The following is a 21,899-nucleotide window of genomic DNA, read 5'->3' as shown; positions in this document are numbered from 1 at the left end:
TTCTTCCAGCCCTTATGGTCTGACATAGTCATTGGCTAAACCAAGTACATTTCAGTTTCAGATTTGTTATAAAGTATTCACCCCTAAAATAGAACCCAATAGCTGATATTTTGCCTAATTACTAGCATGTATGGTCTAAAAATACATGAGGAAAATAATATGAAAGCAAAACACAATTGGGTTCAAATCCCAGCTCTGACAGTTATTACCTGTGTGACTTTAGGGAAGTTACTTCAACTCTCTGGAGCTCAGTTTACTCATCTGTATAACTTATATGGTCCCTTGCAGCTGTAAATATATGATTCTATTAAAACTATTCACAAGTTGGAGAGGCTAATGATTGTGCTGAAGTTCACCAAGTAATAGAAGTAGAAATTACCACAAACTTTACTATAATGGTTAAGAAATTAGTTTAAAAAAAACCCTACAAATTTTAAAGAGAAGTTTAAGATTTTATATTCAAATAGTTCACCTTCAAGTAATGAGTTAAGTTTTCTCATAGAGGTTTATTAATTTTGCTTCTCTAAAGAAATAAAATTCATCTGAACCAATTATATACAATTATATGCCAACAAAACTGAGACTCTAAAAGAAATAGAGAAATGGCTACAAAAATGAGATTCTCAAATTAATAGTACATAAGATGGAGATCTTAATCAAAGTTCAGAAAAAATCAAGCTACCTGTAAAGAACTATAAAGGGAGAGGGGAAAAAAAACCAAACCCTGAATCAGATGGATTTATATTTGAATTCTAATAAACCTTTAAAGAATAATTAATACTTTTACTAAAGAAATTATTCCAAGAAATTAAGAAGGAAAATTCTTCATTAAACTTTTTGAGCCAAATGTAATCTTAATACTTAAACTAAGGAAAGACAAAGGAATGAAAGAGAGCTATATACCAATATTATTAATAAACATTTATTCAAAATTTTAAATAAAATCCTGGAAAAATACAATAATATATAAAAAATTCAATGTAATCAAGTTGGACTTAAACCATGAATGCAAGGATAGTTCAGTATGAGGAAAATATTAGGGGGGAAAAATGGGATTTGTTTGATGAGAGATGTGGAAGCACTGGGAGCTCATCAATGAAATTAGATGTTGAAAAAGAGAGAAATGTACACAAGATGAAAGTTAGGCCAGGGAACTGACACCAGTAAAAACTGTTAGAAATGTGATCAAAAGAATGAACTGAGGCCAGCAAGAGAAGCTAAGGTTGTCACAAAAATATTAACTATTCCAAGAGAAAAGGGGGGATCCAAATATTTTGTTTTTGTTTTCTCTGCAAAGAGACTGACCTTTCCACTGGAGATGACAAAGCAAAAATGACTAACAGGGAGTTCATACCCAAGCCAAATAAGGAGATAATAAGAGCGCATCTAGCTGCCCCTGATAAAGTCAAGTCACCTGGCTCAGATGAACTTACATCCTTAGATCTGAAAGAAATGGGAGATGCAATTGCTGAACCACTGTGTGCCCTAAGATTAGAGAAGGGCAAATTTCTCAACTGTTTTTTTAAAAAGGGAAAAGAATAGTCTGCAAACTATAAGCCAGGGAGAGCATGACTTCAATTTCTGGGGAACACTCTGAAACAGATTATTAAAAAGGTGGTTGGTGAACAACTAGAAATGGTGAATATAAAAAGCCAGTGTGGCTTCATCAATAAGAGATTATGCCTTATAATATATAACCTATATCAGATTGCTTGCTGGTTTCAGGAGGGGGAGGGATGGGAGGGTGGGAGAAAAATTTGGAACTCCAAAAAAAAAATTTATTTTATTTTTAAAAAATTTTTTCCAGTTACATGTAAAGTTAAATTAAAAAAAAAAAAGACGAGATCATGCCAGGCTTAATGCATTGCCTTTTTGAACAGAATTACTAATCTAGTAGATGAGAAGAACATCGTAAATCCAGTTTACATAGATTTTAGCCTAGTTCTTGATAAAAGTATCTCACACTATTCTTGTAGAGAAGATGGAGAGATAGAGTTTAGACAATAATATAATCAGATGGATTCCGAACTGGCTGAGTAGATAAAACCTTACAAAATTAGTTTTTGATGGTTCATTGCCAACATAGCAGGAGTTTCTGGGCGAATATCAAAGGCATGGATGCCCTCTGCCACTTTCTCTTCCTTCACCTGTCACATGAAAAAGAGGCCCTTCTCCTTGTCAAGGCAAACACCTCTTTAAGCACAAATGATACCATTCTCTCCCTAACTTTCTCTAGCAGATTGTTTCCAGTATTAACTCATTCTCTCACATATCTTCAATTTCTCCCCCTACTGGCCCATTCTACAAATACTGGCTCCCCACAAACATACCCACATCTTCTCCACATTCAAAAATTCTTCACTTGATCCATCCATTCCCGCCAGCTATCATCCCATATTTCTTTTGCCCTTTGTGGCTACACTACTTTGAGAAGGCTGATTATAGTAAATGTCTCCAATTTCCTTTCTTTTTATTCTCTTCTTAACTCTCTACAACCTGGCTTCTTAATTCATCAATCACCATGTCTCCAAAGTTATTATTAATCCTTAATTATTTCTCAATCTTTGTCCTTTTTGACCTCTGAAGCCTTTGACACTAATAACTCTCTCTTTTTTTTTTTTTTGCCGGGCAATGAGGGTTAAGTGACTTGCCCAGGGTCACACAGCTAGTAAGTGTCAAGTGTCTGAGGCCATATTTGAACTCAGGTCCTCCTGAATCCAGGGCTGGTGCTTTATCCAGTGTGCTACCTAGCTGCCCCAAATAACTCTCTTGTTAATAGTCTCTTATCTCTAGGTTTTCATGACAGTCCTCTCTCCTGGTTTTCCTTTTATCTAAGATCACTTTTTTCAGTCTCTTTTAATGACTCTTCACCCAAATCATGCCCCCTAATTGTGGGTGTCACACAGGGCTTACTTCTCTTCCAATTTACCACTTTACCTTTACTTCCCCCATGTACCCTGTGATCCAGTGACACTGACTTCTTTGCTGTTCCTGAAATAAGGTATTAAACCTCTCGATTCTGGGAATTTTCACTGACCAAAATGTTCTGCCTCCTTATCTCCATGTACTGCATTCCTTCAAGTCCCAACTAAAATCCCACCTTCTGCAAGAAGCCTCTTCTGATTCCCCCTAATTCTAAAGTCTTCCTTCTGTTGACTTTGCAATTTGTCTTGTAAATATCTTGTTTATATATAGTAGTTTGCATATCGTTTCCCCTGTTAGAGTCTGAGTTACTTGAGGACTGGAACTGTCTTTTGCCATTCTGTGTATCTCCAACACAGCACAGTACCAGGTCCACAGCAGACATTCAATAAATATTGATTGAGAGTTCCACTGTACCCTGCCCTCAACAAGGGTATTGTGTTGGGTGCTAAGCACCTCAATTTAAGAAGGATGTGGGAAACCTGGAGATAACTCAGAGGAGGCAACCATGATGGTGAAGGGTGTGCAGTCCACGTCCTCTGAGTATCAGGTAAAGATGCATGTTTAGCCTGGTTAGAATAAGAGTTGTTGGGGGGCAAGGAAGACTAGACTTGCTCTATTTGACCTCAGGAGGCAAAACCAGGAGCAATGAATGGGTTGAAATTTCAAAAGAAACAAAATAAAGATTTGATGTCAGGAAAAAATAATTCCTAAAAGAGGTATCCAATAGTGGAATGAGTTGCACTGAGAGCTAGTATGTTGCCCTTTCTTGAAGATCTTCAAACAGAGGCTAGATGACTATTTGTCAGGTATAACATGTTAAGGAATCCTTTCAATAATGGTTTGGACTATATTATAATTACACAGTATTGTTTTGATTTTGAGGAAGAGGTATGGTATATTCCCTCTTTGAAGGGTGGGGTGGGGACCTATGAATGTGGAACACTGCAGATACTGTTGGACTTAACTGACATGTTGATTTTTTTTTGTTAAACTTTTTCCCCTCTTTTTAATTTTCTGTTATAAGACAAAGATCTGTGAGAAGGTAAGAGGGAGAGGGTTAGTTATATTAGAAATGAATATGATGTAAAAAACAATAAAATGTTTTCTTAAAAAAACATTTTCTCTGGAAAACTGACAAGATTAAATTATAAGAATTCGATAATACTATTCAGAGAACAAGATATATACTTATAAAAATATATGTATATCTCTATATGAATAGATGTTAGCCTAAATATCATGATCAATTCCAAACTTACTTCTTTTTTTTTTTTTTTTTTTGGTTTTGCTGGGCAATGAGGGTTAAGTGACTTGCCCAGGGTCACACAGCTAGTAAGTGTCAAGTGTCTGAGGCCAGATTTGAACTCAGGTCCTCCTGAATCCAGGGCTGGTGCTTTATCCACTGCGCCACCTAGCTGCCCCCAAACTTACTTCTATAAATATTATTCATTAAATACTCAAACACTGGAAGGAACCAAGATTTCTCACCTTACTGAACACTCCAGGTATCACACTTCCACTACTGAGGCAGGTCACTAACCCCTCTTTGATTTAGATTATGCCTAGGGAATTGATTGGGGAACTTGCTCAAGGTCACACACCTAGTGTCAGAAGTGAAATTTGAATCTAGATCTTTTAGACTCTGTGTCTATGCCACAATAAGTCATAAAAGAGATGCTAAGTTTAAATTGGTTCTCAAGCCAATCAATATGGTTCTGAGAGCATCCTTAATATTCCGCATCCTCCCTGCCCCACCTCTGCCCAATATAAAATAAAACTTTCTGACAGATGAACAAATTTACATTAAAGAAATTAACTAAAAACAAAATTTCCCCTTTATTAAGCCTCCTTATCACAATTAATAAAAAATAAAATCTACAAAGGAAATAAAACACATGAACTTATTTACCAGGTCTGCCGCCTTGTTTTGCCAGTTTGACATATTCTGAATCGGTGTCTTTTATCCAATTTCTTCTGGAGCCAAATGTAACCTCATTGTGTGGTTCTGCAAGTTCACTCAGGCCTGGAATCTGGGATGTTGGAGGAAGTACAATTTCTGAGGACTTCTCAGATCTTTTCAATGGAAGATGATAATACCAATCTAGATAAAAAATAGTGAAATAAGACAAATATAATTAGTGGTATCTACTAATTAGTTTCATATTTGTTTATATAATGTACTGGATTGCCTCTGAGATGCTTACATCCAGTAGGTGCTAACCTCAAAGAGATTGTCTGACCTCTCTTAGATACTTATTCTTGTTCTAATTTATATAATAGTTTGTGAATAGCTATTTTATTTACCATTCTAGAGAAAGGAAGTATCATCTTTCATTTTATATTCCTAGTGCCTAGCACAAATCCCTTACAAACAGTAGATATTTAATGTTTGTTTGCTTGTGTTAAAAAAAAAAGAAATGAAAAGCTACCAAGCAGAGCTGTAGAACTACTAGTTCTAATGTTTCTAAAACCTGCTATCAGGTTGATTACGATACTTAAGTAAAATAAATTACATCCTGTAATAAGCTTCAAACACCTCCATTCTCCCACCTCATTTCAATTATGTGAATTTTAAGATTCTTTAAAAATGATTATTTTGACTTTCCCAGGCAGATATGCTGTCAAATTTTTTTCTGTGCCTCACTATTCTCCTCTGTAAAAGTAGAATATAACCGAACCACAAGTTATATATAGGATACATCCCTGAAAAACATTGACTTATCTTATAATGGTATATAACAAAGTATTAAGATGATCTTTCAGATTTCTTTCAGTTAGTTAATATGTTCCTAAATCCATATTAGATTTGGGTCTATAGATCATCTTAAATTTGAAAAACTCATATTTTAAGTACATTTAAATAGAAAATAATAAAACAATTAATAGCCTTAGTAATTCCTCCTATTCCTCTATATGTGCCCTAAGTTTTAGCCAAAATGGGACTAACTGCTGTTCATTCAAGATGTCCCTACATTTTCTGCTTTTTCTCAAGCTATTTTCTGACCAGAATATCCTCCCCTCTATGTTTTTACCTTTTGAAATTCTACCAATTGTTCAAGACCAAACTGAAATGGGCAAACTACCTTTAACTCTCTAGGCCTCAGGTTTCTAATCTGTAAAATGAGGTAAAGTAAAATGATCCTAAGGTTTGTACCTAAAAGCAGCTAGATGGCATAGTGGTCAAATGCAGCCTTAGACACATCTTAGCCATGGGAGCCTGGGCAAGTCACTTACCTCGTTAGGCTTCAGTATCACCAACTATAAGATGGGAACTACCAAAAGCACCTCCCCCCAGGGTTTTTGTGAGGACCAAATGAGATAAAAATAATAAAAGCTCTTAGCACAGGGCCTGGCACATAATAGGTACTATCTAAATGTCAGTTATTGTTTATTATTATTATTACTATTATTATTATTATTTGTATGTATTTATATGCATTCATTTTCTCCCCCATTGGAATGTAAGCTCCTTCTAAATAATAGTTGTTTTTATTTGTACATGTATCCCAAGTGTCTAGCAGAGTGTTTGACATAATAAATATTTGTTGATTAACTAAATTAATTCAACAGATTAAAATTCAGAGATCTGCAAAGAAATGGTAGATGTGGCTGAGGGATGCTCTCTCTTTTGTCTTTGGAGTGTGGTAATTGGAGGAATTATCAGGGACAGGGAAAGAGGGGAGGAAAGGCAAAGGGAATAATTTTTGTGTGTGTGTGAGGCAATTGGGGTTAAGTGACTTGCCCGGGGTCACACAGCTAGTAAGTGTGTAAAGTGTCTGAGGCCGAATCCGAACTCAGGTCCTCCTGAATCCAGGGCCGGTGCTCTATCCATTACGCCACCTAGCTGCCCCAAAAGGAATAAATTTAGGAATTAAAATGAGGGTAGTTTCTGGCTTGCAGTATATGTTGGGAGATTGGTGCTTTGCATGAGGAGATTTAAGGAGAAAGTGATAGCTTTCTGCAAGTATTTATAGTATTTTTTAAACACTGTCACCTGGAAGAGGGAATGTCCTTGATTTCTTTGATCCCAGAGGCTAGAACGAGAAATAATAGGTGGAGATTTTAAAGAAGCAAATTTAATTTTCATGTGTAAGGAGAAATCTCCTAACAATTAAAGGTCTTCAAAATTGGAATGGGCTACTTTGGGAGATAGTGGGTTCCTCCTCATTGGAGGTCTTCAAGCAAAAGCTGGAAGACCACTTGTTTACAATATTGTTGTACACTAGAAAATAGAGAATGTTTTCTTTTTTGTATTTATACTCCCAGAACATAGCATAATACTTGCCACATAATTGCCTAATCAATAAATAAGAACTTACTCCATGTTGACTACTAATTGATCAAAAGAGGACAGAGTTCCCATCTATCTTCTCATTACAGAAAAGCATTTTACTCTTCTGGTTAATGCTCACTCTCAAACCTGAAAATATTTGTGTTAAAAACATGCAAGACAAGAGTAACATAGTTTAGAAAGTAGAACCCAAATAGTTGAGAAAGATTATTCTGGTGAGGTGAGCTCATTTCTAAAGAGATGATTCTAGAAAAGATCAATAAAAGCAATTCTTTCCCCTTCCTCCCAATTTATATGATTCTTAAAAACAAAAGGAGAAATCAATTTCAAATGTAGAAAACAACTAGCTCATGAACACTATATTAATCAGGCCTAGAGCAAGGATTTTATTAGAGGTGGTGACTTATTGTGGCATAGACACAGAGTCTAAAAGATCTAGATTCAAATTTCACTTCTGACACTAGGTGTGTGACCTTGAGCACCTCTGTGTTTCATCACCACAACCTGTACCTTTAAACCTATTATAGCATGTTATAAGGCCCATTGACCACTAGGGGCACTAGAAGAGTATGGTTGAGATAATACAAATAATAATTATGTAATGTATTTACTGATTAGATGTATTTAGTCATACATATAATGATACATTTAGTAACTATTAAAGCTTAAAACTGCAGTAAGGGTTTCGGGACACCCTTTATAAATCATTCACCACTATTACTGAACACAATAAATAAAAATATCCATTATCCATCTGTTCAATGTTCTTTGTTGATTTAAGAAATCTTTATTAAGTATGTGTTCTTAAGCTACTTAATCAAATTTTCATATTATTGTAGCATCTAGGGTTTTGGCTCTTGAAAAGGACAATTACATTTTGTACAATTTTTTTTTTTAAGTGAAGCCATCTACAATTACAGTAGGCTACTAAAAGTTGCTTGTTAGATCCAAAGATTTCTTAGATTTTTTTTTTTCTCAGAGAAATCATAGCTCTGGGCTGGAAGAAGCCTTAGACATTATAGCTAAACGTCCTCATCTTACAACTGAGGATAGTTAAGGGAGTTGCCCACAGTCACAAAAGGTCTCAAGAACATGAGAATCAAGGTGGTATTGCCTCTTCACACAGGGAAATCATTACTCTTCCTATTTTATGGAGAGGGCAACAGAATCCTGGAGAGATTAAAAAGATCTTCGAAAGGTCTGGAATCCAAGTGTCCTGAATCCTGGTTCTGTGTTCTCTGCACAGTAAACTGTAATTGCTCATATATTTTCTGTCCCCTGCCATTACTGTAGTATCATTTATAACAGTTGTGATAAGACCTTGATGAGGAATGGAAAAACATTTCATTTTCCTTCTTTTTAATTTGATAATTCAATCAACTTGTGTTGAATAACTACTATGTACAAGTTATTCTGCTAGGTCTTTTTAGGGAACAAAGACAAAGGAAGATATATGCCCTTCAAGGAGTTTATAATCTAGTAGTGGGATAAGACAAGTTCATATACAAAAAAAAAAAAAAATACCAGGCAGAAAATGATAGCTGCCAAAAGCGAGGCACAAAGTGCTATGGCAAAAGGGGAGAAAGCAGAAATCACATTCTTGCCTTTTTGTTTTGAAAGACGGGGTGTCAGGTGGATACAGACAGTTAAGTGATGGCACTGAAGGTAGGCCTTCAGAGACAACTAAGATTGTGGCAGGCAAAAACGCCCAAGGAAGATATTCCAGGTGGCAGTTAAGGTATGAGCAAAGTCACAAAGGACAGAAGATGTTGGCTACTGGGGAAGAGGGGGAAGAGTAAAATAGTGAGTAGTCTAGCTTGGCTTTAACATGGTAAGTCTCAGAGTCTCAGAAAAACAGTCTGCGGTGAGGGCGGAGGACCTCGAATGCCAGGCTAAGCAAATCCAACTTTACCTAATAGAGATGAGAAACTCATAGAATTCTGCAATTAATAATATCAGAGCTTTTATTCAGAACTATTAATTTGCTACCAGGCATCCAGGAGTTAGCATAGCACAGTAGATAGAGTTTCTTTCAGAGTCAGGAAGACCTGAGTTGAGTTCCATTTCTGATATTATATCGACTATGTGACCTTGGGCAAATTACCTTACCTAAATTTTGCCCCGGTCAACTCTCTAGAATATATAAACCAAAGAGCAGGTGCTAATCTCAATTAGTAGTGAGAATTTCATCACCTGGTGTTCCCCATACTAATAAAATTTCAGGTCTGGTTTAAAAAAGAAAGTCTGATACACTGTGATTTTTTTTTTTTTTTTGCGGGGCAATGGGGGTTAAGTGACTTGCCCACGGTCACACAGCTAGTAAGTGTCAAGTGTCTGAGGCTGGATTTGAACTCAGGGAGTCCTGAATCCAGGGCCAGTGCTTTATCCACTGCGCAATCTAGCTGCCCCCGTACACTGTGATTTTTAGAAAAGAATCTGCTATTTTTCTGAAGCTGCTCCCTCTCCCAGAAAGGATATATTGCACCAAGGAGAAAATAGAAGATCTTAACAGTAGTCTAGGCTAATGGTGGCAATATAGTCTAGCACCAGCTTGTGAGTAGGTGACTAGAATTCTAGGGCCAGCCTCTCTTTGACTTACTAACTGGCTAAATTACATACTTTGTCTGGGCTCAATTTTATCATTCTTAAATCGAATTTGACCTTTAAGGTCCCTTTCAGGTTTGACCATATGAAGTATCAAGGGCCTGAACTAGGATAGTGCTAGGAGATGGGAAAATAAGGGATGGATGCAAGACAAAGAAAACTGTTCCAGAATGAATTCAGTAATTCCTCAATCACTTCTTCCCCCTTGTCCTCTTTCCTTTACTCTATTTCCAACTGGTCCTTCCCTTATTATTTCTTTTTCCTCTATTAGAAGTGAGAGTAGTAGTTAAGAGTTGTAGAACAGGGTAAAAAAAATCATTTCAGTTCTCCCTATTCCCACCCCTACTCCTGGCTATTAGAAATAAGAGATATCAACCATCATTTAAGTTCAATAATTGTTAGAAGAATGGATGATCATTAAATTAAGTCCATGACTTCAACCGTTCTGTGTGCAGGCAATTTCATTGACCTCCATGAGCTTTAATTTCCCCATCAATAAAATGGGAATAATACCTAAGCTTTTTGAGAGCAAGGACTGTCTTTTACCATTTTTTGTTTCTCCATCACTTAGAACAGTGCCTACTACATATCGGGTGCTTAAAAAATGCTTGCTGACCACTTGAAGGGTTGTTATGGGGCTCATATGATGTAAAGCATTTTGAAAGCTTTAGAGTACTATCTAATTGTCCATTATTCCAATACTTTCAGCTATTTTGTGAGACTATAGCCAATTCACATCAACTTTGAGGATCAGTTTCTTCATCTGTAAAATGAGTATACTACTACTTGTACTCTCAATTTTATAAGGTAGTTGTGAGGCACTTTGTAGATTGGAAAATTATATATAAATGTGAGCTATTCTCATATAAACACGGGGTAGGACATCAAATCGAAGTAGAATGGAAATATATTAAATGACAGGAAGGATGCATGGTACAACCAAGACTGGAGTCACAAGATCTGAGTCTGCATTATCTGTGGTCCTCAGATGAAAAATGGGGAGGTTGTGCTCTAGAAGTATGATTCTCTTTGGGGAAAAAAAAAAGATCAAAGAAATTTGAAATGATCTAGCAAATAACTTTTGGTATACTATTGTACGTTCAGATTGAGGTGGGGGAATGGAATCATAAATAGCAGACTGGCACTGAGAAAGCTATGTTGGCCTGGATGCCCGGATTGTTTTTGTTTTCAGTCCCCTAGTAAGGGAGAGCTGAAATATGTAAACCTCTGGGGGGATAAGGATGCAGTCAGAGCCTCAGCCTCTTGATATCTTCCAAGATACTGCCCAGCTCAACATATTCTGCTGAGATTCCACAAGAGGGGGGCCCCAAGAAGTAGGGAAGATCCTTTGCTTGATTTTTCTTTGTTTACTCCGTCACATAAAAAGTTTGCAGTTTCTTCACTTTGAAGAGTTTTAGACTTAGGATGTCTGGGGGCAGCTAGGTGGTGTAGTGGATAAAGCACCGGCCCTGGATTCAAATCCGACCTAAGATGCTTGGCACTTACTAGCTGTGTGACCCTGGGCAAGTCACTTAACCCTCATTGCCCCGAAAAACAAAACAAGATTTAGGATCTCTCCTCCCGGCCAGTTGCACGATTGCAATAAACCAAATCCTAATTTTACCTAAATTATGTGTGCAAGTTTAATTTTTTAACTAAGGATATCCAAGAACTACCCCTTCCCTCCCCCCCCACCCCCGCGCCCAGTCAAGCTGATCTCAATCTTCTTTTGTTAAAACAAAACAACTGTATAAAATTCGTCAAATTTGCTTTTTAATTTCTCATCTGTATGAGAAAATGCCCCAAACCTCTTCGAAACGATGTTGTTTTTTTTTCTTTCTGAAAATGTGTGAGATTTCAATTTCAGAAAGGAACTACGACTTCAGCTGGAAGAAATCCTGAACCACAGGTGGATCAGGTCGTGGGAATTAGGTCTATAAACTCCTTTCTCCTTGGAAATTATTTCAAAGATCAAACGGCCAGACTTACCACAAGGGGCATAGCGACTGGTAGGAAGAGCGAGGTCCTTGCTCGTGTTTCTCATTGTGGAGATCTGTGGGCATTATTTTGAAAAGGACAGAATTAACGCTTCATTCTCATAATTATCTCACCAGAGGAGAGTGTCCTTTCTATTAAGAATCAACAAGTAACTGGGACCAGTAGTTGACAAGCGGCCCGGTGCTCCGGGCCAATGGATTAAAGGTCAGAAAAGGCCCGGGTTTGTGCCGGGCCGCTGTCACGCTTCGGTTCCGCGCGGCTCTGCGGCTCCGATACTTTGTAGAGCAAGTGAGTGACGGAAAGGGCCCGGGTGCTCGTGAATCGGGAGGGCAGTGCCCGAAACTCCTCTGCCCCAGTCGCTCTCCAGCCCAGCGAGCTCACCCCGCGCCTCCTCCCCACGCCCCGACTGGTCCCGGAGGCCACGTCCCTCCCCCCTCTCGGTCTTCTTTTCCGTCCCACCTTTCTACAGCCACACTCGGGCTCTGGGCCGGGGCGTCAGGCCGTGCGAAGCGGCGGGGCGGGGGGCGGCGGACTGTAGTTGTCGTCCGGGGTCGCGGGGAGGCCGAAGGTAGCCGAGGAGCGTGCAGAGTCGAGGAGCAAGGCGCGAACGCAGGAAAGACCGGTGTGACAGCTACAGGCTCAACAACAAGTCGCTGTCGCCAGGCAACGGAAACTCTTAAAAACCCTAGCCGAGGCCGCACGCGGCCCCCGAGCGGCACCAACACCAATCACTGGAGTGCGAGCCAGCGGAGGAGCCGGGCGACCCGCCCCGCACGGGGAGCTGCACGCGAAGGGGGCGTGGCCTGGAGTGGTGGGCGGGCCTTGGGGGCCGAGGAACACTGTGCAGGCTGGAGCTCCGCCCCGAGTACCCAGAGAAGGCTTCTTTTATTTTCCTGGAGTGAGTTTAGTCCAGGTAGGTAGTGGTGTCATACGTTTTGATCGAGAAGGCATCTCAGAGGCCTGCTGGTCAACTCAATCTCTTTGTACGGATGAAGAAACTGAGGCCCAGAGAGGTGAAGCGACAGCATCAGAGCCCAGCTCCTCTGACCTCAAAGCTCTTTCCGCTGCACGAGGAAAGGGTCTAGGCTGCCCGGCTTGTAGGTAGGGAGAAGGCACCTAATAAAGTGAATACTAATTGACTTGATGCTACTACGCCCAGCGCTGACTCCGTGCTCTTCCATTTGCTTTTGCTGACTGCTAGAAACCTTCAGACTCCATCCGGATCCCTGCCCGAGGCCATTCTGGGAACGCTGTGGAGCCTTAGTGCGCCCGGACTTTGGGGAAACATCGCTCTCCACTGAGATGGGCCACTGAGGCCTCCATCGGTACAGAGCCCCACTTTTCCCTCACACAGGCACACCCCACTGTACTTTTAACTACTACTGCATTAATATACACGGGGAAGGGGCAGCTAGGTGGCGCAGTGGATAGAGCACCGGCCCTGGAGTCAGGAGTACCTGGGTTCAAATCCGGCCTTAGACACTTAACACTTACTAGCTGTGTGACCCTGGGCAAGTCACTTAACCCCAACTGCCTCACTAAAAAAAAATTAAAAAAAAATATACACGGGGAAGTTAGGTGGTGCAATAGATAGGAGCACTGGCCTGGAGTCAGGAAGACTTGAGTTCAGATCCTGCTTCAGACACTTGTGTGAACTTGGGCAAGTCTCTTCACCTTGTTTGTCTCAGTTTCCTCATCGGTAAAGTGAGCAGGAGAAGGAAATGACAAACTACTCCAGTACTTTTGCCAAGAAAACCCAAAATGGTATCATGGAGTCATACATGACTGAACAACAGCAGGTTCAAGTGACTATAACTTAGGTTTCCCAGTCTGTAAAGTGGGGACAGCGACTTACAGTGCTTTTTGAGATTAAATAGGTAAAAGTACTTTGTAATTGTAAAACTATATAAATGATGCTACTGTTTTATGTTAAATGCTGCAAAACTCCCTTGGGCTCAACAATCTTCTCCATGTAGATGATTCCTAGATGTATTTATCTAGCTCTAATTATCCCCAGAATTTCAGTTCTACAACACCCATTGTCTTTTGAATTAGATACTCTGGAGGCATTTAAAACTCAACATAGCTAAAACAAAACTTATTTTCCTCCCCCCTTCCCAAAATCCTCCTGTCATCCCACTTTTCCTATTACTGTCTAGAGCACCACCATCTTCCAGTCACCCATGTTCTCAACCTTAGTGTCACCTTCAACTCCTCTCTCCATTCCATATATCTAACCTGTAGTGAAGTCTTTTCTTTTTAACCTCTGTTTCATCTCATGCATGACTTCCTTTCTTTTCATTCACATAGTGTGACAGGACTAGCATTTTTTTCTGACAGCTTTCCTGACTTCCCTAAAACAGCTATCCCCCTCCACCTGACTTGATTGACTCCAGCTTCCCTGAAGCAGCTTCCTGGTCTGGGGTCATAAAAGGTCCCCATCTCCTTTAGTTGATTCTTTCAGATTTGGTGGGTACCTGAGACCATTCGAGTTGCTATACCCTGGTGACTTTCTGACCAGATGCCATTTCCAGATGGATATGATGGGTTGTGTCCAGAGAAGCTTAAGTATCATTTCTTTGTATATTCTTGCTGTGTTAGAGCAAAATAAACCACTTCCTTTGTCAAATGTTCAATGAATTGAGAGTGCCTCATTTCATCCCAAAATCAAACTTGAAGGATCCTGGCATTAGAGCCATGCCCATAATAACACATAGCTGTGAGAATCAGGGTGCCACCCCCTGCTGAGAAAGACATTGTGAGAACCAGGGCAGCTCTGCCCTGAGGAGAAAGCATGTGACTTGGTGGCTGGAAGTTGCCTGGCATCTGGAAGTTACATCCATAGAACCACCTGTAAGTCATGTCAATCAATGGACAAGCCAATTATCTTGGAGCTGTGTGTGGGGACAGCCCATCTTGTGGTCCCACAGAGAACTTTCACTGGAAACCTAAGAGAATCAGCCTTTTTTTCCTTCGGGAGCCAGTGGTTGGCAGCGAGAGTAAACCTTTTTATTTTTCCACATGTTTCTCTTTCATAACCCCTAATATACTTTAATAAATGCTTAATGCCCAAAGACTGGTGCTAAAGTTTCTAATTTAAGACTACCACACATTAGATTTTCAAACATCACAGTTAGATTTTTAAACATCACATAGCCACCAACTTAGTATAAGCCAGTATTATTACAGGGCGGGCCAAAAGTCATGAAAGGGTCTGATGTTTTAACTTTTTGAAAATTATTTTGTCTTTATTTTTCACCATTTATGAGATGATTTTCCCATGTAATGTAAATTAATTTCCTATATATACTGTATATGATGCTATGGTATAAATTAAAAACAAAAAATAAAGGAGTTATTAAATATTTGTGACTTTTGGGTCCCCTGTACTTGCCTGGGATTAGGCAATACCCTTCTAATTGGTCTCCCTGCCTCAAGCCATTCACCACTCCAATCCATCTTCCACTTGGTTGTCAAAGACTAAAGCTCAAGTCTGACCATATCATCCATCCTATTCAAACTTCAGTGGCTCCCTATTACCTCCAGCATTAAATATAAAATCCTCTGTTTTTTACAGCCTTTTACAACCTGGTCTCTTGCTAGCTTTCCAGGCTTCTTAAACTTGATTCCCTACCTCTTCACATTCAAACCTCCTGCTATATTGGCTTGCTGTTCACTGTTGCACATGGCACTCAATTTCCTGACTATGGCTGTGAAATCTCCATACTTAGAATCTCTCCCATCTCTCCTCTGTCTCCAAACGTCCTTGGCATCCTGAAAGACTGAGGTCAAGTCTCACAGTTTGAAGGAGTTCTCTCCTGGGATATTTCCTTCCCCCAATTTCCTTCCCTTTCCACTGTATTTATCTTGTCTGTGCATAGTTATTTGCATTCACTCTCCCCTATGATGATGTAAGCTACTTGATGGATGGAGCCTTGTTTTTTGTATCCCCAAGTACTTTGCAATACCTGACAGTGCTTTGTGAATGCTTGTTAACTGAATAGCCAACTGCACAAACAGTCCTCTGGTAAGAAGGTCAAGAAAGAAGGGGGTCTTCCTTAGCTTGCAGAAAGGCTATGAATTGAAGGAAAACCCAAGGAATGTTATATTTGGCCAGAAGTTCAAATCTAATCCACTGTTGTTAAAGCTATTAGACAAACGAACATTTGGGAGTTCAGTGTTCTGCTTTTCTCCTTACATTCTTCAATGATCAAAAGCTTTCACCAAGTTGTCTAGTGATGGAATACATTTTTTTTCATAAGAGTTGTTGTGGGGCCCAGAGTACCCCAGAAGTTCTCTGGGACATATCAGAGAAACTAAACCAGAGGACAGATACGCCTAGAGAGATAAGCGGAACCAGATCGGACTGAGCCAGCTCTGGGATCTCCACCTTTCATTCTAGTCTCCCTTACCCCTGGGGAGATAACTTTGGGTGTTCCTGCTTCCTTTGTGTCTGGAGGAGATGGCTTGAAAGATCCGTAGCCACCCCTCACCCAATTCCTTCAGTCACTACCAGTGGGGGATGGTCCTCCACCCCTCACGCAATCCCTCTAGCTACCACTAGTGGGGGATGGTCCTCCCTCACTAAAGGAACTTTCCACAGGCAGATGGTCATCCCCATCAGTCTCCTATAAAAGTACATACCAGCCTCCTGCTCGAGGAGATTGGTACCTCAGAGCCACGTGCTTTGCTCCATACCTCTCTCCCCATGAGAAGTCCAAGGATTTCTTTCATGGCTTCCCTTCCCCTCCCTTCCCTTGCCTCTAAATAAACCACCATCTTATTCTAACTGCTTTTGTGCAAGAGGGTATAATTCTTTAAAGAGGAATTCCTAAGGACCCCAAACCCCATACCCCATTTCCCCCATAACAAGAGTATTTTATTTTCTAGTTACATGTAGAGACAGTTTTCAACATTTGTTTTTATAAGATTTCTAGTTTCACATTTTTCTCCCTTCCCTCTCCCCAAGACAGCAAGCATTCTGATATAAGTTATATATGTACAATCATATTAAACCTATTTCTGCATTAGTCATGCTGTGTAAGAAGAATCAGAGCAAAAAGGAAAAAACCTCAAAAAAGAAAAACAAAAAATAGAAATAGTAAGGTTCAATCTGCATCTAGATTCCATGGTTCTTTTTTTCTGGATTTGGAGAGGATGGAGTACATTTCCAAAGTGTTACGGCACCCATAGCACCTTTACAATAATTAAGATTTTTCACATTTATTTATAATAAAATGTAGCTAGCTCGGGGCAGCTAGGTGGTGCAGTGGATAGAGCACCGGCCCTGGAGTCAGGAGTACCTGAATTCAAATCTGGCCTCAGACACTTAACACTTACTAGCTGTGTGACCCTGGGCAAGTCACTTAACCCCAATTGCCTCACTTAAAAAAAAAAATTAGCTAGCTAGTCCTGAGACTTTTACCCCTTCCCACTCCCTCTAAATAAAAGATATTCCCAGAGGGAATTCATATCCTCCTTTATACCTTAGATGATACCATTAACTAGAAGGAATTGTTGAAAGTCTTGCCTTATTGGAATAATCCTGTCTGTGCACTTAGTCTTTCTAGTTGCTTAAATTCTCAGCCTCAAAGCTGTATTTAACTCACCTCATTTGCCAGGTTCATCAAAGGCTTTACATCTTTCATCTCTCTCCCTTTTTCTTTCTTTCTCTTTCTTTCTTTCTTTCTTTCTTTCTTTCTTTCTTTCTTTCTTTCTTTCTTTCTTTCTTTCTTTCTTTCTTTCTTTCTTTCTTTCTTTCTTTCTTTCTTTCTTTCTTTCTTTCTTTCTTTCTTTCTTTCTTTCTTTCTTTCTTTCCTCTCTCTCTCTTTCTTTCTGCTGGGCAGTGAGGGTTAAGTGACTTTCCCAGGGTCACACAGCTAGTAAGTGTCAAGTGTCTGAGAGTAGATTTGAACTCAGGTCCTCCTGAATCCAGGGACGGTGCTTTATCCACTGTACCACCTAGCTGTCCCTCTCTCTCCTTTTTGTTACTGACAAGGCTACAGCTGTAGCTTAGCACATTGGACTTGTGCCTTATAATTATGGTAGCCTGCTAAATAGTCTTCATTATAATTTGATGGTTCTTCATTATCTCTAGGACAAAATACAATCTCTTTAATAACTAAAGTGTTTCAGGGGGCAGCTAGGTGGTGAAGTGCATAGAGCACTGGCCCTGGAGTCAGGAGGACCTGAGTTCAATTCTGGCCTCAGACACTTGACACTTACTAGCTGTGTGACCCTGAGCAAGTCACTTAACCCCAACTGCCTCATCAAAAATGAATAAATCAATAACTAAACTGTTTCATTTCACAGCCTTCCCCAACCTACTTTTGAAGCCTTATTTTATATATATATGAAGGAGAGTGTATGTGTGTGTATATATATATATATGTATATGTACATACACACACACACACACACACACACACATATATAAACTCTCCTTCATGCATTTTACAGTTTCAGCCTAGATGTCCTTAATACCTAGAGTCTACTCCCCTCCTCTCTTAGAATTTCTAGTTTTGTTTAAGGCTTAGTTCACATACTTTACATGAAGCTTTTCTGATTCCCTCCCCTTATCCCCAGGTACAAAATGCTGCCCCCATTATCACATGGTTATTCTGTACATAATTTGACATGTTATCTCCCCCTCAGAAGTAGAAGGGTCTTGAAAGCATGGGCTTTTTGTCTTTCTATCCCCAGACCCTGGTACATAAATGCTTAATAAATGCCTAATTAAAAGATTATGCAATAGATACCACCCATATTAAGGGATAAATTGAGGAGGTTTACAGGATAGTTTAAGAAGCAGACAGTTTTTTTTCCAAATTGAGCATATATCAAAAGGAGAAAGCACATCATGATTTCTAGTCACTTTATTTGACCTGAAGTTGGAGATGGAAACTTTCTTGAAGTTATGGAACCAAAGCAAATAAGCTCCCTAGGTAAGATTTTGTAGGGCCAATTCAATTAAAAAAGCACATATTAAAGTGCCTACTGTGACCAATGTACTAGGCTTTGGGATTCCCAGACAAAAAGAGCAAACCAAATAGTACATGACTCAGGAAGCTTATATTCTACTGAGGAATAAAACATGCAAGTACATAGAAAATCATTTGAGCAGGAGGGGACTCTAATTATTTTGTTTGTTTGTTTTGGGGTTGATTTTTTTTTTTTTAGTGAGGCATTTGGGGTTAAGTGACTTGCCCAGGGTCACACAGCTAGTAAGTGTTAAGTGTCTGAAGCCGGATTTGAACTCAGGTACTCCCTGATTCCAGGGCCAGTGCTCTATCCACTGTGCCACCTAGCTGCCCCGGGGACTCTAATTATTAAGAGAATTGTCAACGGCTTTTCATGAGTGATGACATTTGAACAGAACCTTGACGAAAACAAAAGATTCTAAGAGGTGGAGATAAAGAACAAGTGCATTCCAAGAATGGAATGTCATTTGTCTAAAAGGCACCAAGCTCAGAATGGCATTCTGAATTTGGGGAGCAGCAGATAGGCCTGGTTGGCAAGTATGGGGTGAAGGGGAGTAGAATAAAATAAGTATAGAAGAATATGGGATGGGGGTCCAAATCATGAAAGGCACTAAATGCCAGGCTGAGTTTATATTTTATTTGAGAGGCAACAGGGAGCCTTTGAACATTCTTAGGTATGGGGGTGATATGTTCAGAGTGTGCTATAATCAAATTTTGACAACTATGTGGGGAATGTATTAGAGAATGATTTGATAGGCAGCAAGGAGACTAATTGGAAGATCTTTTCAATAGTCCAGTAAAGAAGTGATGCTGGCCTGAATTTTGTGTAAGTGAAATGAAAGGCATGAATATGAGTGACATGGAGATATATATTCATGAGCTATGCAGACAGCAGGTGGGGCACTGGATAGTTGTTGTTGGGGGGAACTGATTGGTCTGTCTTCAAATTTCTGATTTTAATCACTCCCCCCCCCTCCCCCAGTTCCTTTTTTATCAATACTCCATTATTTCTCTTTTCCTTTCTCCCTGGCCACTCCACCTAGCTCTTCATGTACTAGCCATGGGGGAACTAGATAGGCCCCTTAAGAGAAGGGCAATATAAAGACAAATTAAGTCAGAAATTTCACCATTATGTTTTGTCTTCCTGATCGTACTGATGATTGTAGGAAGAGCTGAAGAATATTTTATTCTTATTTTATAGGTTTTTCTTTTCTTTCTTTCTTCTTCCTTTCTTTCCTTTCTTTCTTTCTTTCTTTCTTCCTTCCTTCCTTCCTTCCTTCCTTCCTTCCTTTCTTTCTTTCTTTCTTTCTTTCTTTCTTTCTTTCTTTCTTTCTTTCTTTCTTTCTTTCTTTCTTTCTTTCTTTCTTTCTCTTTCCTTCTTTCTTTCTTTCTTTCTTTCTTTCTTTCTTTCTTTCTTTCTTTCTTTCTTTCTTTCTTTCTTTCTTTCTTTCTTTCTCTTTCCTTCTTTCTTTCTTTCTTTCTTTCTTTCTTTCTTTCTTTCTTTCTTTCTTTCTTTCTTTCTTTCTTTCTTTCTTTCTTTCTTTCTGCTGGACAGTGAGGGTTAAGTGACTTGTCCAGGGTCACATAGCTAGTGTCAAGTGTCTGAGGCTGAGTTTGTACTCAGGTCCTCCTAAATCTAGGGCCGGTGCTTTATCCACTGTGCCACCTAGCTGCCCCTTTATAGTTTGTTTTGTTTTGTTTTTTAGTGAGACAATTGGGGTTAAGTGACCCTTTATAGGTTCTTAAAGTGTAGTTTTTGGCTTTTAAACAGTAAAGGGTTTTTAAAATTGGATTTCATAGTCTGGGAGTGCTTATTGAATTGAAAATCTTCAAGTTGTTCTACAATAATTAAAGAAAACTTGGCAATTGATTGGCTATAATAGGGGTTGAGGAAAAAGAAAGAGTGATTCCAAGGTTGTGATCTAGATAACTAGAAGAAAGGTGATGCCCTCAATAGAAGCAGGGAAATTTGGAAACGGAGCCAACTTGTGAGAAGAAGGGAATAATGAAAAATTATAATGAATAATTCTTTTTAAAACAGGCTGAGCTTTTGAGATACCTTTGGGACACTGGGATGGAGATATCCAGCACCAGGCAGTGAAGAGTGACCGAAGTTTAAGGGAGTGTTAGGGCTGGATATATAGATTGAGAATCATCTTTGTCAAGGTAATTGAACTTAGGCAAGACTTTGAAATCACTGAGAGAGATTGTGAAGAGTAGAGAGAAGAGGGCTCAGGACAGAGACTTGGGGGGCAGTGGGACAAGTATGAAGAGCCAGCAAAGTAAACTGAGAAGGAACCGTTAATTTATAGGAAGGGAATGAGGAGAGAACCATGTAACAAACCAGGACAGCCAGGAGACATTAGGCCAGCAGTTGCCCAGAATGATGGCAAAGGGAGAATAGCCTCAGTGTGAGGAAGTACTTAGTCTGGTATAACGTTATAGACTATGGTACAGGAAGAATTGTGTTTCCTGCCAAGCAGAGAAAACTTGTGGTCTTAGACCTCTCTCGTTGCAGGCTGCACTGAAAGATAATAAGTTTTGTCATTGCTTTTGGTCTCCAGCACTTTGGGTGGACTAGTGGAAGACTTTAGGAGGAAATGGACAAGAGTTCTATGAGAAGGGTAAGATTGTGATCTGGACCATGGAAGAATATACCAACATTTATTAGAACACATCCATTAGAGTCAGTTACTTGAGAGCATTTATTTTATACTTAAGAGTCCAGAAAAGTGAAAACGAGGCCCTATACAAGTGTGGAATAGTTGGAATAAGGAAGAGATGTATTCAAGGAACTTTGTGGAGGTAAAATGAACAGAATTTAAATACAAAAGGTGTGGGAGAGGGAAGATTTATTAAAGGAACCCCAAGCTTATAAACACAGGAGACCTAGTGAATGGTAATGCTACAGACTGAAATAGTACCTTTAGAAGGAGAAGCTGGTGTTTTAGGGAAAATGTTATAATTGAGGTTCCACTGGGCTCTCCAGGTAGAGAGGTTTAGGAGAAATAACAGGAGAACCAGGAGAGTGTGATGCTTCTGATGCTTCTGATGCTTCTGGAGTCATAATATCCAATAGGAGGTAGTGGTAGTCAGCAGTT

At 39.5% G+C, this 21,899-nt stretch overlaps 1 protein-coding gene across 1 annotated transcript in view; it reads right to left on the bottom strand.

Annotated features, from left to right (window-relative positions):
• Positions 1 to 12,581, bottom strand: part of C1H7orf57 (chromosome 1 C7orf57 homolog) — a 31,179-nt gene extending 18,598 nt beyond the window's left edge. The window contains exons 1-3 of the mRNA XM_043976016.1: positions 12,278 to 12,581; positions 11,810 to 11,873; positions 4,835 to 5,026 (exon numbers count right to left, since the gene is read on the bottom strand). Of these exons, the coding sequence (XP_043831951.1) occupies positions 4,835 to 5,026; positions 11,810 to 11,864 (247 nt within the window). The 5' untranslated portion in view covers positions 11,865 to 11,873; positions 12,278 to 12,581. The remainder of the gene's footprint in view (positions 1 to 4,834; positions 5,027 to 11,809; positions 11,874 to 12,277) is intronic.
• Between the last annotated feature and the right edge of the window lie 9,318 nt (positions 12,582 to 21,899).

This window comes from Dromiciops gliroides, chromosome 1 (assembly GCF_019393635.1).
Source record: "Dromiciops gliroides isolate mDroGli1 chromosome 1, mDroGli1.pri, whole genome shotgun sequence".
Taxonomy (NCBI): domain Eukaryota; kingdom Metazoa; phylum Chordata; class Mammalia; order Microbiotheria; family Microbiotheriidae; genus Dromiciops; species Dromiciops gliroides.
The sequence above is the reverse complement of the archived record's forward strand: the minus strand, read 5'-3'. Positions and strand labels throughout refer to the sequence as shown.